This window comes from Perca fluviatilis, chromosome 10, assembly GCF_010015445.1.
Source record: "Perca fluviatilis chromosome 10, GENO_Pfluv_1.0, whole genome shotgun sequence".
Taxonomy (NCBI): Eukaryota; Metazoa; Chordata; class Actinopteri; order Perciformes; family Percidae; genus Perca; species Perca fluviatilis.
Window position 1 is genome coordinate 14,960,304 of NC_053121.1, and position 15,891 is coordinate 14,976,194.

The 15,891-nt window shown below is 43.5% G+C and overlaps 1 protein-coding gene across 1 annotated transcript; it reads left to right on the plus strand.

Annotated features, from left to right (window-relative positions):
- Positions 1 to 2,795: 2,795 nt before the first annotated feature.
- stc2a (stanniocalcin 2a) lies at positions 2,796 to 9,805 on the plus strand. Its single transcript, XM_039813866.1, has 4 exons — positions 2,796 to 3,329; positions 5,498 to 5,640; positions 6,361 to 6,572; positions 6,823 to 9,805. The coding sequence occupies exons 1-4, from the start codon at positions 3,191 to 3,193 to the stop codon at positions 7,184 to 7,186; spliced, it is 858 nt and encodes a 285-aa protein (XP_039669800.1). The 5' UTR covers positions 2,796 to 3,190; the 3' UTR covers positions 7,187 to 9,805.
- Positions 9,806 to 15,891: the final 6,086 nt, after the last annotated feature.

Below are 15,891 nucleotides of genomic sequence, written 5' to 3' on the forward strand. Positions count from 1 at the left end.
GTTTCATGTAGTTCTACTTGAACATAGGGTCATATGACAGAGAGTTAGTTTTATAAGTCTTACCTACTGCACCTTTAAGTGAAACTCAGAAGTGAAACACTAATAAGTCACTAATGTCTGCTAAGTGCCTTAAAATGCTAGAACAAAAATACTAATAAGAGGAATATTAGAGTCTTTTAATAACTAACTTATGCTTGAATCCCTTCAGGTCGTTAGTCTCGGTTTGAAGACCTCCAGCAGTTTTTCCCATATGACTTAAATGCAGCACCAGAAGGCAGCAATGACGCACTCTGGTCCACTGTAGCACACTGATTGGGCAAAATCGAGGGTGTGTTCACAGCGTGGGCAGCTTTTAACAGACGTGAATTGAGCAGGAGATTCCAGTTTGTGGTATAGGCACAACTGGAAACGCTCCAAGCCCATCTCCAGACGCGCGCGACGGTGCGCTCCTGTTTGAGCCTGCTGGAAATCCAGTGGACTTTAAAAATACTGCTGTATTGCAATTTCCGTTCTGTGCTCAAGCTTAAGCCAATGTGTGGCACACAGACTGGAACAACTTTTTTTATTGAGGAGATTATTGATGCTATATTATATTAAAGTAAGATCAGACCATACTATGAAAACTAATATTTGTATTAGTGTAATATCATGAGGACAGAATACAAAAGTAAGACAATATCATCATAAATCCATGCAGACAAAGTCCACCAAAAGAATATAATGGGAATATTGAAATGTTGCAGTTTCCTACACTGCACCATCTCCTGGCCAAAATACCTCCCATTTCTCAGTTGTGGTGACTTCTCCAAAATTCATTCCACTGACTAAAAACTCAATTAAACTGATAGAGAGAGACACACACACACACACACACACACACACACACACACACACACACACACACACACACACACACACACACACACACACACACACACACACACACAACACACGCCAATCGTTTCCCCATGTTCATTTATGGGGCGCCTGAGCAGTGGCGTATTTGTGTCAGGGTCACCCCCACCAATCCCACTCAGACACTAAACCACATCATCTTTCCTCATTATTAATGCCACACTATGATGAAAGTTGAAGTCTGTTTCAAACCTGACAATTTTAACAATAAACCACCACAGATAAGGAAGACACTGTCTATGTGGGTTTTTTGGAGTTTGCATGTCATCTATATGTCTCCCTGGGTTTCCTCCAGCTGCTCCAGTTTCCTCCCACAATCCAAGGACATGCAGGTTGCGCTATCACAAATCCCACTTTGGCCACGCCAAGACCCGCCCTTCAATAGCATTTATTGGCCAGGCGTCCATGCTTACGCAAGGTAAGGTAACCCCATTTGTTCAGGTCCTATCCCCTGACCAATCGGCTATCCTAACCTTAACCACTCGAGGTCAAATGCTTAACCCCAACCAATCGAGCTGCTTCGTAGGGCGGGTGGCCATAGTGGGAGTCGTAAATTTGCATGCAGGTTAGGTGAAAATTGGCTGAATTGCCTGGATTTGTCTGTACGTGTTAGGCCTATGAGTGCCTGGAAGTTTATGAGGTTGCTCTCCTGCGATGTTGTAATTAAGAAAAGGAAGGAACAATCAGAAGCACTTGGCCCCCTAGAGGCTTGGGACCCAAGTGCAAATGCCCACCCTGCACCCTGATAGTCGTTTCCTGACATCGGTACCATTTCCTGTCCCCCAGTGGCCCTCTGGCATGATGTGCAACGCAGCGACATGCTGACATGCATCGCACCACTGGCTCCTATAGAAGCCTTTACCTGAGAGTAGTAACAGCTAACAGCAGTTAGCTCACTGGAAACATTTCGAAGACAGAGACTTTATGTTCTTGCTTGCACATGGCATCCTCCATCCAAGTGTTGCTCTTGAAAAAAGATTCCTCTAAGGTCTCCAAATGTGCAACACTGCCAATGGTTGGTCCTCTATTCTTAGATCACTCCCTGTGGTTAGCAGACCTCATTGTCACAGACTAAACTGGGCATTGTGTAACAGACCCCTTCATATTCACTTCCCCATAAAAAAAAAGTTATTAAAGGCATTCTATTTTTAGGCGCTTCAAATTGTAAGTATTGCAAGTTAATCAATATAGATCAATATAGACTATCATATAGAGTTCTGACATCCTGTTGTTTGTGTATAATTATTATTAGAACATTGATTGCACAATGGTATAATCCAGTTTTATTGAGTGTTGCTGTTATAGCAGACTTTTCACCTACTTTCTGTCAAAGCAATGGCTACAGACAGCTTTAAAGCTGTACTGAATTTAATTACTACCTTACAACTATTAATGACTTAGCCACACACACACACACACACACAGCCACAAGCTAAGCCTATTTTATGTAGAGTGCTTGGACATCATATGCTTGCATTTTCGCCAGTTTGCTGGCAAGCTTGGTATTTCTTGATCCTATACTGCTCTACTTAGCCTTGTAGCCAAAAAAAGGCAAAAAACAGACTTTCTATTGACTTTTCCACTGCTGCAACAACAACAACAACAACAACCAGGAATTGTAAGTTATCTTGCAATATATGCAAAGCATAAAAGCTGTTGAAAGATTGCCTATGTTGTGTTATTGGAGGTCCACTAGTCATTATGGACGTTATATGATTGACTTGTGTCGATTTTGGTTTGTGAAACGCTGCTTGATCACCCGAAAACTGTCACAGTCAACTTGCTCGCGAATATTGCTTTATAGCGCCAGTTTTATTGCAAAAAAAAAAAAAAAAAAAAATGGGACTTTCAAAAGACTTCCACTGGACACTCCCCTTAAACCTTGGACGTGGATGTCTGCGTCTCTCATTGGTTGTGAAGCCCCAACCGACAACACCTGCTTAACTCCTTCATCCAAATTGACACCCGGGGCTCTGAGAAATATAGGCAGCATCCCTTCCAGCTCATGCATTCAGTCCCACAGCTGCCCCAAAAGACACCACGCTGCAGCTGCGCTGATCACTGATCCAAGGCGAACCCTCTCTCTCTCTCTCTCTCTCTCTCTCTCTCTCTCTCTCTCTCTCTCTCTCTCTCTCACACACACACACACACTCACACTCTCTCTCGCTCTCTCTCTCACACACACACACACACACGTACTCACACACACGCGCGCGCGCGCGCGCACACACTGCCGGATATTTGCTGGGAATCGGAGCACACTGTCGGAGACGCAATGTTGGTCAAACTGGCCGTGGTGCTGCTGGTTTTGTCAGTGCTGGAGCAAGTGGTGGGATCGGATAATATCGATATCCATGACAGCCTCCCCGAGAAGCCAGCGAGCCAGAAAGGACGCCTCTCCCTGCAGAACACAGGTAGGAACCACAAGTGTCAGGAGAGAATAAGAATGTGCAGGTCCTTGGTTGATGCAACTGCTGGCACGTCTCCGCGGGGTTTGTCCGTACACGTGTTTACTGTGGCTGCAAATGGAACCATACTGGGGGGGGGGACTCGTCCGTGCGGTTTGAGCAATCCGCTGCTTTTGAACTTAAATGCCGGCTATGGTGCACGGGAAAGAGTGACCCTTTTCAATTACTCAGAGAGACGATATCTTGTAAATACTCTGACAGAAATCCGATATGTAAGTAAACTATTAATAGAATGGCACAAGGTAATAGGTAATGAATACGGCAGGGCATCTAGGTGTGCGTGCGCGCTGCATGGTGGAGCCTATATACGCGTGTGCCGCGTAACAGTTTCAGGGTTGGTTTTTTTTGGGGGGGGGGATAAATGTGGGGTTTGCAAATGTTGTCCAGGCTATCTCTTCAAATGTTATTAATTAATTTTATATATTATATTTTATAATTAATTAAATATTGAATGATGTGTTCAAGCAGCTTGGTAGAGCGGTAATGGTTGTAGTAGCGTGGTTGGTTGGTCAGCGCTGAAGGCGAGCAGGAGTGTATTCCTTGAACCAATCCTTTCGGGAAATATTGCTTTTAAATACCATACGAAGACAAACGGGTCTTGCCTCATTAAATCAAAGCACTAACAAACACCACATTGGCCTGCTGCCCCATTCTCTCCGAAGCGTCCTTTATAGGCTACTGGCTGATTTGTTCCTCATACTCGGCGTGACTTGCGACCCACCATGTGAACCTGTGTCAAAAATATTACAGGACAATTGTTGTCTTGCCTCCACACTGTAACATTGGGACGAACTCCAGTGAAGGTTTCACAGCAGAGACGCTGGTAACACCACTGTGTAATTCAATGCACGTTGCGGCCAAGCTCGTACGATCCAAGCACATTCCCGTGATGCCAAAACAAGCACTGCTGACAGCGGCTCACTTTTCCTGCGTACTAAAGTTCAACTCAGTGCATACAAACCCCCGCAGAAGCTCTTCCCTTTCCCCCTAATACTGCCCCCCCCCCCCACACAACAGAGGGTCCTTGTTGACAAAGCGTGATTTCTAATAAGTCTCATTCAATCCTTTTATTTGCTGTCTTTTTTTTATTTATTTTTTTTACGCAACTGGTGCGCACTTCCGACTGAAGAAAAAATGTTCTTAACGCCCATCAGTAATCACCTTCAAGGCAAACCACGCGTGTAATTATGTTTTACTTAAGTCAACAGTTGGGCTCTCATAGCCAAGCTGTGTATGGCCTGTTGGCTGCCAACCTAACCTGCAATTTGCCATATTAACTTAAGAGTAAAACAATGTCACATAGGGTATAAGCAGCAGTTTGTCTGTGACAGGTTTCTGTGACAGGTCTCATAATACATGCTCATGGACAGCAATTTGGGGTTAAAAGAGAGAGACCTTCACTTTCACATGGTCATTTCTGTCTTTCATGGCCACAGTAAAGAGAAAGGGACACTTGAGAGCGAGCGAGTGGTGTGCAGGAGCTGATATTATGTATTCACATGACATATACTTTCATATTTCCCAATTTATTAATTTTTTCTTGCCTGCATTGCTGCTTTTGTACCCTCTCCTGTAGCTATTGATGCACCTTTTAAATATTGCCATTTCAGAGCAATCTCAGTTTATACTTGAATGCAATAACGAGAGACTTGTTGATGCACATTTAGTTGACAGACAATAGAAATGACTGCATTTGTGTTTCACCCACAAGTAGTCAAGGTTGTATCTGCAATGCACCATCCCATCTCAATGCTAGGCAGTGCAGATGAATTGTGGTGCAGAATGACACAGTAATATCTGTCACCAAGTGTTCCTCTGCAGGAACCCCTCAGCTTGGGAAATTAGACTCCCCACCCTCCACCCTCCACCCTCCAGCCGCCCTGCATCCTTTCTCTCTCTCTTGGACTCTTGGTCATGAACACACGAGCGACCGCCTGTGTCTGTGGAAATAGTTATACGCCACATCAGCTTTCGTGATTTGTGTAGCAACCTGATTGGAGTTGTGCCTTCAAGCCGTACGGTCTTTGTTGCCAACGCGCCTGTAACAATCTGCTGCTGTCCTTGCTGTGAACAGATGATAAGGTCCCTCCCCCTAACCTGTTCTCTCTTTCCAGCTGAGATCCAGCACTGCCTGGTGAGTGCAGGGGATGTCGGCTGTGGTGTGTTTGAGTGCTTTGAGAATAACTCCTGCGAGATACGAGGGCTACAGGAAATCTGCATGACGTTCCTGCACAACGCTGGCAAATTTGACTCTCAGGTACTAAACTAGTCTGTCTGTGTGTTTTAAAAAAAATAAAATAAAAAAGGTGTAACCAGAGGCAACATTCCTTTTTCCATTTCCCTGGTTCGCTGCTGCACACTCGTCATCTATGGACAGGTTTGTTAACTTTGTGCTTTTTTTTAATTCCCTCTGCATACCTCGAAACATATTACTTTTCCTAGAAGTGCGATCATACTTACATACACTAATCTCATAATCTCTTTCCTCTCTTGGGAAGTTCACTTCCCTCTGAGTGGACTGGTGCATGTACAGTTATAGGACCGAGGGTCATGAGCCAGTTGGCCAGATGCCTAGTTATCTCCCTTTCCATATATACAGAGGCTGAAGCCCTGCCAAGCCAAGCCAGACTTGGGTTTTAACATACAGGGTCACATTTTAGGAATCGTTGGCATATTTCAGCAGCAGAATAACAGAATTTGCTGCTATTCATTCGGAAGTTCATCACCACTTTCTGTATTCAAAGCGTATAGTTACACTTGTTTCAGCGCAACTGCACATCCACTCCTGAACACTGCTGAAAACAGGTGCACAACATCTTCAAAGTACCAAAACTATTAAGTGTAAGTAATATAGAAGTTAAAGTAACAGTCATAGCCAACAGGGGGTGGTGTTCTTTGGCTGATGAGTGAACTCTCAGGTTTCAACAACTTCAAGGGACTTTGTGTTGAGAACAGTCGTGTCTCTGTGTGTAAATAGGGGAAGTCCTTCATCAAGGATGCTCTGAAATGTATGGCGCATGGGCTACGGCACAAGTTCAGCTGTATCAGCAGGAAGTGTGTGTCCATTAAAGAGATGGTGTTTCAGCTCCAGAGAGAGTGCTATATCAAACACAACCTGTGCTCTGCTGCTAAGGAGAATGTGGCCGTCATGGTGGAGATGATCCATTTCCAAGATCTCTTCCCTAAAGGGTGAGTGGCTGCTCTGGACAGCATGCTTGGATATATTTCCTCTAGCCTGTCCCTTCTCTTTTTTTTTTTTTTTAATCTCTGATTGTTTACCTTCCCTGGACTCTTCTGCCAGTTTAATCCAGTTCTGTTCTTCCATTTATAGTAATAGTACCATCCCATTTATTCCTGTCGTTTCCTAGACCTAGATGTTTTGTGCTTCCAAACATGAAATCACGAGCTTCATGTGAGTTCTCTGCCTCTCTCTGCCCAGCCCGTACGTGGAGCTGGTGAACATTCTTCTGAGCTGCGGAGAGGAGGTGAAGGAGGCGTTGACACGGAGCGTCCGGCTACAGTGCGAGCAGAACTGGGGGGCTCTGTGCGACAGCCTGAGCCTCTGCTCCTCCCTCGCCCCGTCTCCCGCCGGCTCCGCCGCCGAACACCACCGCCGCCCGCCGCCCTCCCACCCTGAGCCGGAGCACCCCCGCCCTCCGCGGCAAGGCGACAAGGACAAACCCGCGAAGGCCGGCTTCAACGCTCACCCACGCAGTCGCAGTCAGGGACCCCGGCGCCAGAGCCCAGAGGCCGGAGTCGTGGCTGAGCAGGAAGACCCCGAGGCCACCGGCATCCGGAGGTGAAAGCACAGGAGACTGCCCCGACCTTTGACCCCCCCCCCCCCACACAACATTAAAGAACCACACTTGCAGACTTATGCACACCTCCACACAAGAACACACACTTGCCCCCTCCCCCCCACTCACACACACACACACACACAAACACATATTCCCAGACGGACTGAGCAGAAGGAAACAAGCCCAACTTTTCCTGTCCTTATTCCACCCTCTCTAGTCATTCCAGCAGTCCCACATGGTAAATTTGCAGGGTAATTGTGGTGTAGCTTGTACTGTTATGCCAGACTGTAGGCCATGATTTAAAAAAAAAAAAATTCTATAATAATTGTTATTTTCATGATTATTTCAGCTGTTAGGACTATTTTGGCTCTAATATAGCATTTCTCAAATCATACTTACTGTACGATTTGATTATATTTGTATTATTTATTTTATTCTGTATGCAATGTTGAAGTATCAAAATGTACATAGAAATATACTTATCTATATTTATATAAACATGTATAAATATAGTTTCAATATGCAATACTGATATGCTATACATGACGTAGTATATGGTGTGCTGTCTGTTCCCTTCACAGTATTGCACCCATCACACATTGGTCTGTAGATATGTAACATACACCATTTTTGTTTCAAAGTGGAGATGTGTATTATAATTATAGATACTTGATCAAATACAAATTGTACAGGTTTCAAGTCCAGTTCTGGCACATATGAATTGTAGTGCATGATGGCCACGAAGCCAACAAACTTGTGCATTCTTAAAGTGAAAATCCACTCTAAAGCGGATGCAAATGTAATACTATGAATATGGACAGTTATTTCACACGTGTATGTATTAATAAGTCTCTCATAAAGCTAGAAATAAGAGAGCCAAGACTGATCTCCGATGTCATCAAGCACTGCTGTCTGGGCAGCAATGAATGGGAGACGAACACGGACTCGTTTTGTTTCACGGGCATGAGTGCAACTCTGACGTGATGCAAAAAGTATCACGTTGCTCTCATTCATTGTTGATCAGAAGCTGTGTCTCAGTGACATTACAGATTCATGTCGCGTTTATAGCTTCAGGAGATGTCATTGTTCTTTTAAGAATCAAACTGGCAAATTGTTATACATTCTCTTTGAGTTGGTTTTCCATCTAACTGTTAGATATCGGTGAACTGCAGCAAAGAGAGGATGTTCAATCGAGACCTTTCACATGTAAAATCACACACATCAAGGTGCCTAAACTTGTAATTGTCCACAGTGACCGCTTCTCTGTGATTTAAGTGAATGGATGATACTGTGTCGTCGGGGGAGATTTAATGTTGAGCTATTTTACGATGATGTTGAGCCACAGAAGTCTTAGATTTTGCACTTTGGATGATTTTCAGTTTGTGTTGGACCGCTGCAGTTAGGGAAAAAAAAAAAACGGGTTACCAGAGTTACCCTCTAATCAGACCTTACTGGGATATTTCAGTTCACCAACGCTGGTATGGTAAAACCAAGCCTTTTGCTCCTTAGGACCAGATTGAGCCCCATCTTCAGATCAATGTTACCCCTTTTGTTGTGTCCCAGTGGGCAATGAAGAGGCATGACAGAAACCCTTGAGATCTCTGGCCCCTCTAAATTAGCCCTTATTCCTCTCTGGTCCCTTACCTAGGTCAGGAGAGACATGAAGGCCTGTTATTCTACCCGTTAGAGCCACAGGCAACGCAGCAAGTAACCAGGAACTGGGTTAAGTCCACACACGGGGGCTCTGGTGCTGTTATTCTAAATGTTATATTTACTGAGGCCACCAGAGAATTCCTCTGGGCCACAGCCAAGAGCCAGCAACACAGAGAGGCAGAGAGGAGTGGAGCAAAATGGAGTGAGAAAACTTTTTTTTTTTATGTGAGGATTCACTCCATCTTAACTTCTCCTAGTACTCTTCTTCTTTCTCTCCTTTAGGTCACAAACACAGGCTTTTGACCATTTCAGGCCAGTCGCTCGCTTTTAGCGGTGGAAGTGCAGTTTGTGAGCACACTACACCACATGCTGGGGAACGATTGGTGCAAAAAGAAAAAAACCTGCTCAGATTTTGAGGCTCAATTAATGTTTGTTTTTTTTGTTTTCACTTTTTATTTTTCCTGTTGTATTCACAGTGTTTTTCTCCCAATACCAATCATTCAAAGACTATTTTAAGCTCCGAGGGTTTGAATCATCAGCGAGGCTTTTCAGGCTTTTTTTTTTTTATTCTGTTGTGGAAGTTGGGATTCCTGTGACATCCCAGCATGAGACATAAGCTAATCCTATTGAGAATGTACTGTATGTGTGTAAAGTGACAATCTGTTCAGCTCTCTTGTCATTAGGTTTGATATGGCTTTTTGTAATAATGTAGTGGCTTGAATGGCTTTTCTTTATGTGTTCAGAGGAAAATAAAACTAACCATGTTTCCGGTACTGTTAGTGCTCCATCACCATGTTACGTGTTTTTCTCCGTTCAGCACAAGGACTCTGCTTTCACTGTTGAAATTACAGAACATGGTCTAGAAGTTTGTAACCCACCTGTAAGACATTGAGCATATGATCCTATAAATATCTTAACGACTCATGAAGTCAGATGTATCTTGTTATCATTAAAATATTTTTGTCTGTATTTTCTACATGTTGCGTCCATCAATATATTTTGTATTTACATTGAAGTAGTATAAAAGTGTGACATGTTCTTGTGGCCCAGCATCAGAGGAAGAATTCATACAAGAGGACGAAACATTCAGTGGTAAAACATTCAACGAGCAGGTTAGCAGAGAAGGCCTCATCGTCTCAGGTATACGCACAAGTTAAAAGACACCCTGTTCTCGTTTGACTTGCCGCGTCATTTCTTGACAGTGAAATATGGGCTGTGTTTAAAGTTTCAAGGACTGGAAATATCCTCCCTATTGCAAAGGGCCTAAACATTTACGTCAGCGGGCCCTGGATTGTATGCAATGCTTGGGGTGGTTCAGGGTGTCAGTTTTTATGAGTTGACCCAACAGTGTACGTTGCCTCACTAAACATTTAGACAGTGCTCTGATTTGAAAGATAGACATCCAGACTGTTGTTTTGGAGCTTTAAGTCATTCAAGGGGAAAGTTTAGTGTCCTGAGGTGCTTTTGTGCTAGCTATGTGTGGGAACTGGACACACAAATCTTGCCCTCGTATTCTTTTTTTTTTTACTTTATTTTATTTGGCTGCAGTGTGGCAGGGAAGAAGAAAGGCTTAACATAACCACATAACATATCATACAGCCTCTGTAATATGCATACCTATGTAGTTCAGTGTATTCTGCCACAGTGTCACAGCTCTAAACAAGTCGTCTCAAGTGTGTAGTGATACCAAATGACCACTGGGTGGTGATATCTATCTTTTTATCATACCCAAATGCAGCTGATGGGAGCAGGTGGTCTACTGTAGTATTTGATTTTGAATAGAGGTGAGTTGAGTTACTTGGTTGAAGCTACACATGTTGTGAAAGATGAAATGAATGGTTAGGTATAAAGCATTTGATGTGTCAGATTTTGATTTGAAATGTGAATCCAAAGTCTCCTAACTTCCTATTATTCTCTTGGATTACAGGAACTACACACTTTGTCTACAAACAATCTCATAAGGAACAACGGGTTGAATAAGTTTTATATTAAAGGAGGACTCCACTGAGGATTAGTCATCACGAGGAGTGCTACTCAGCCTGTGAACACAATAATGTCCTCTGTTGCTGTAGTGGACCTTTCCAAAGTTTGAAAAAAATTAACCAGATGATGTCATAAGTGTCATCTCATTCTGCGTGAAAAACACTATCAAGTTGCATTATTCGAAATCCAGCATTTTTTTTTTTTACCCAGATGAGGGTCTAAAAGTCAGGATGTCATATCCTCTTCGATTTTAACCATTCTTTTTAAAGTCTGTCTCTTGTGACTCCCCCATCTTTATACAGTGCCTTGCGAAAGTATTCGGCCCCCTTGAACTTTTCGACCTTTTGCCACATTTCAGGCCTCAAACATAAAGATATAAAACTGTAATTTTTTGTGAAGAATCAACAACAAGTGGGACACAATCATGAAGTGGAACGAAATTCATTGGATATTTCAAACCTTTTAAACAAATAAAAAACTGAAAGTGGGTTTTTATTAGTATTATAATTTTTTTCCTTTTTTTTTTTTTTTTATTTTGTCCCTTTTTTTTTTTTTTTTATTTGTGTATTTTTTTTGGGGTTTTTTTTTTTTTGCACATCGAGAGACTGACATTTTTGCCCATTCCTCCTTGCAAAACAGCGCTCGAGCTCAGTGAGGTTGGATGGAGAGCGTTTGTGAACAGCAGTTTTCAGTTCTTTCCACAGATTCTCGATTGGATTCAGGTCTGGACTTTGACTTGGCCATTCTAACACCTGGATATGTTTATTTGTGAACCATTCCATTGTAGATTTTGCTTTATGTTTTGGATCATTGTCTTGTTGGAAGACAAATCTCCGTCCCAGTCTCAGGTCTTTTGCAGACTCCATCAGGTTTTCTTCCAGAATGGTCCTGTATTTGGCTCCATCCATCTTCCCATCAATTTTAACCATCTTCCCTGTCCCTGCTGAAGAAAAGCAGGCCCAAACCATGATGCTGCCACCACCATGTTTGACAGTGGGGATGGTGTGTTCAGGGTGATGAGCTGTGTTGCTTTTACGCCAATCATAAAGTTTTGCATTGTTGCCAAAAGTTCGATTTTGGTTTCACCTGACCAGAGCACCTTCTTCCATGTTTGGTGTGTCTCCGCCCTGGTGCTTTTGGCAAACTTTAAACGACACTTTTATGGATATCTTTAAGAAATGACTTTCTTCTTGCCACTCTTCCATAAAGGCCAGATTTGTGCAGTATACGACTGATTGTTGTCCTATGGACAGAGTCTCCCACCTCAGCTGTAGATCTCTGCAGTTCATCCAGAGTGATCATGGGCCTCTTGGCTGCATCTCTGATCAGTCTTCTCATTGTATGAGCTGAAAGTTTAGAGGGACGGCCGGGTCTGCGTAGATTTGTAGTGGTCTGATACTCCTTCCATTTCAATATTATCGCTTGCACAGTGCTCCTTGGGATGTTTAAAGCTTGGGAAATCTTTTTGTATCCAAATCCGGCTTTAAACTTCTCCCACAACAGTAATCTCGGACCTGCCTGGTGTGTTCCTTGTTCTTCATGATGCTCTCTGCGCTTTACACGGACCTCTGAGACTATCACAGAGCAGGTGCATTTATACGGAGACTTGATTACACACAGCTGGATTCTATTTATCATCATTAGTCATTTAGGTCAACATTGGATCATTCAGAGATCCTCACTGAACTTCCGGAAAGAGTTTGCTGCACTGAAAGTAAAGGGGCTGAATAATTTTGCACCCCCTTTTCAGTTTTTATTTGTTAAAAAAGTTTGAATTAGCCAATGAATTTCGTTCCACTTCATAATTGGGACCCACTTGTTGTTGATTCTTCACAAAAAATTACAGTTTTATATCTTTATGTTTGAGGCCTGAAATGTGGCAAAAGGTTGAAATGTTCAAGGGGGCCGAATACTTTCGCAAGGCACTGTAGTAGCCTCTTAGGTATAAACCGACTTGCAGAAAGCAAGGGGGTAAGCGAGCATCCGGAAAGCGTACCTCCTATGGAGAGACTCTGAGGCTAACATGCCATCACCTTCTGCTAGCATTCCATTGACTCATTTTAGCATCACTTTGACAGCAAATAACTTTACATCTGAAGCATTTAAAGACTCTATTTGTCCATTGTTTACTTCAAAAAAAAAACCACAACAATGTATAAATGGCTCCATTACCTTGTATCTCACGTTATGGCCCCGTAGCAGCCGTTTTTGTAAAAATAGGCTAACGATTGCGTCATGACCATGCAACTTTCTGTCGCACAGTAGAGAAATTACCGTATAGTCAGGAGACGCTCGCAGGCAATCGGGGGGACGTGGAGGCATACAGTCAAGGGAGAAGTCCATAGAGAGAGTCCATGAAAGCAACGGAACAAAATATTTCAGCAACGTTTTGATGGATTGGAAATACTTCGGTATGTGGCAAGATTTGAAATGATTGAGATTTCTCTTGGCACAGCTACCAGAAGACTTACAACTTTTAGGTTGCTCACGTCACATCTACGTCGTCAAGCTCAGTTTGAGGCTGCGCAGAACGTTCAGCCATCACCGGTGCTTCTAACTGACTTCACTGGTCTCCGTCGAAGTCTACGGCGTCGCTGTGTCCATTTGTTTAACTGTCTATGGCAGAAAGTCACAGAGGGGAGGTTTGGCGGCAAAACAAGCAGTGGAGTAGTAAATTTACAAGAGAGTCAGCTGCTAAATGAGTCAAATTTAACAAATACCGGTAAATGTTTTGTCACAGCGTAGGAAAGCACATCGCTATCACCAAATGTTGTGCCATGTGGGCATGGAGTTAGCAAGCTATCTTACTAACTAGCCAGCCATCCGCTGGTGTGCTGGCAGGCGGGCAGGCTTGCTGGTTCCACCGTGCTTTCGTGCAGCATTGGTTACAGAAAATGAGCCCAACAGCGTGCTGGGTCTAACAGTCCTCTGAACCACTGATGCTGGGTCTAACAGTCCACTAGTCTTGCATTGCCAGACCTTCCTCCACAGCGCTGCGGAGGAGGGTCTGGCTAGTCCACACAGCATTCCTTGATGGGAGAAAAACGTGCTCTGGTTTATTGGCATTTCTTTAAACCAATCACAATTGTCTTGGGCGCCACTAAGGCCGGTTACACGCTGGCTGCGTCGTGTGAGCGTGGCAGCTGCCGAAAACGCGTGCCTGCTAGAAATAGAAACAACGCCTATTTTTCACGCAACATGCAAGCGTGTTGGAAGCGTTTCTAGGCAAAATAGAATAGGAAAATATGTTTATTTGTCATTTAGACACAAATACATATTAATAAATGACATGTTAATGTTTGAAAGTCTGAACGAAATATTCTGTAGCCTATTTTGTTTTTCGTCAATACTGCCGGTGTTGTCTTTGCTGTAATCAAATCAGTATATATTTATGTTTAACATGGTATTTCATTTTATCAATGGGAAACATACATGTGTCCAGACAAGGCAGCAGCAGCACCGCGTCAGACACGTTTCTGGTGTGTAAAGACAGAAAAATCCATGTAGCTGACACGCAACAGAAACGCCACACTCACGCCACGCAGGCAGTGTGTAACCGGCCTAAGCGAAGGACGGAGGCACGGTGCTGCTGCAAAATAGCCTCGGGAAGGAACTTGTTTTGGTGGAACCTTTGTACGTTCTAAAGTTGTTTTAGTCGTGCAAGAGAAAACTCCAAACATTGGACAGATAGTCTAGCTAGCTGTCTGGATTTACCCTACAGAGATCTGAGGAGCCGTTAACCATAGTCTTCATAAATCGATTGGATGTTCTAACACAAAGAAAGCGGAAGGTAATGGGACATCTAGGCCGAAAAGAGGGACATCCTTCGGAATTTCCGGTGGCACCAGAGCAGTCTCGGAAGTGGAACGTAGTGGATATAGACTAGCGGCCCGTTGACCCGTTGCTGCTGGGTCTAATGGTCCCTCCTTCTCACTCCCCACTGCTCCGGAGAACATCTCCCGAGCTGCGCTGGCCCGCTCTCCTCCCAGTGAGCTGTGACACACTTTACAGTGTGTGTTGTCACCATGGCAACTAACGAAAATCGCCATTTTGTTTTGTACTAGTGAAATGACCAAGTCAAACCCTTCAATGTCCTTTCTATCCATTTTATTTCTATGGGCACTGCTTTAATCTGACTCCCTATTATACACATGATACATAGCAACAACAACAAAAAATCTCAAACTACAACTTTGCTTGTTAAGACAGAAAAGACATTGCTGGGAAGATGACTGTATCTTACTCCATTTGTATATATCTTCACATTCCAAATGAATTTCTTTTCTGAATACGTTGGCATCGTTATCAAACGCCAGTTATACTTACTGCAATAAATCAACCTTCGCAGTGTAAGGAGCGAGTGAAATATTTGAATATATATTTTTTTCCCCCTGCTCACAGATGAAAAGGGCAGTGCGAGCTACGTGCCAACACTTAACAGTATGCTGACATCGTCGCCTGCCCACTGTTGGCGTCACGCTATAGTCAGGCAGCTGATAAGTAAGGCCACAGAGTGCAGATACATTCACACATGTGGGAGAAATGATGCTGTGTCACACTCAGCCTGTTGTAACAATGCATTGAGTCTGAGATGGATGACCTCCTGGCCAAACAATGGGATTAGTAATCTCCCAGTTTGCATGGTTGGTATGGAAACGGAGCTCTATCAATATGGAGGCAGTAGAGATCACATCTGAGAGACGAGGCTGAGCAGTAGAGAGAAACTGTGCCTCTGAGCAGAGAAACCTGAGATAGTAGGCCTTGGGTGCTTTGTGAACATCTACCCTGTGCTCCAGTTTAACTAATAAATAAATGACTGGGTGCCTAGGTTCCATAGATGAATCATTAAAGAACCATTCAGGGTGAAAGGGTGCACCCCACTTCTGTCTCCTGTTGGGCCTCAGAAAGATGAATGTCCTATATTTACCTAAAGTTGGTACAACAATAATATGATATACTGTGTTGAATAATCATGCCTAACTGTTTAGCTGCATAAAATGAGTGGAACCTAATCAGCGAGGCTCAGTTTCACTGGGGAATACAGAGCATGTTGCTCTCAAGGAAGAAAAACG

What these genes read in the sequence shown, in the direction of transcription:
- stc2a (XM_039813866.1), top strand. Translation starts at nt 3,191, where the DNA reads ATGTTGGTCAAACTGGCCGTGGTGCTGCTGGTTTTGTCAGTGCTGGAG. An exon ending in CCTCTCCCTGCAGAACACAG is followed by an intron (nt 3,330 to 5,497) that starts GTAGGAACCACA and finishes CTCTCTTTCCAG; the next exon opens with CTGAGATCCAGCACTGCCTG. An exon ending in CAAGATCTCTTCCCTAAAGG is followed by an intron (nt 6,573 to 6,822) that starts GTGAGTGGCTGC and finishes CTCTCTGCCCAG; the next exon opens with CCCGTACGTGGAGCTGGTGA.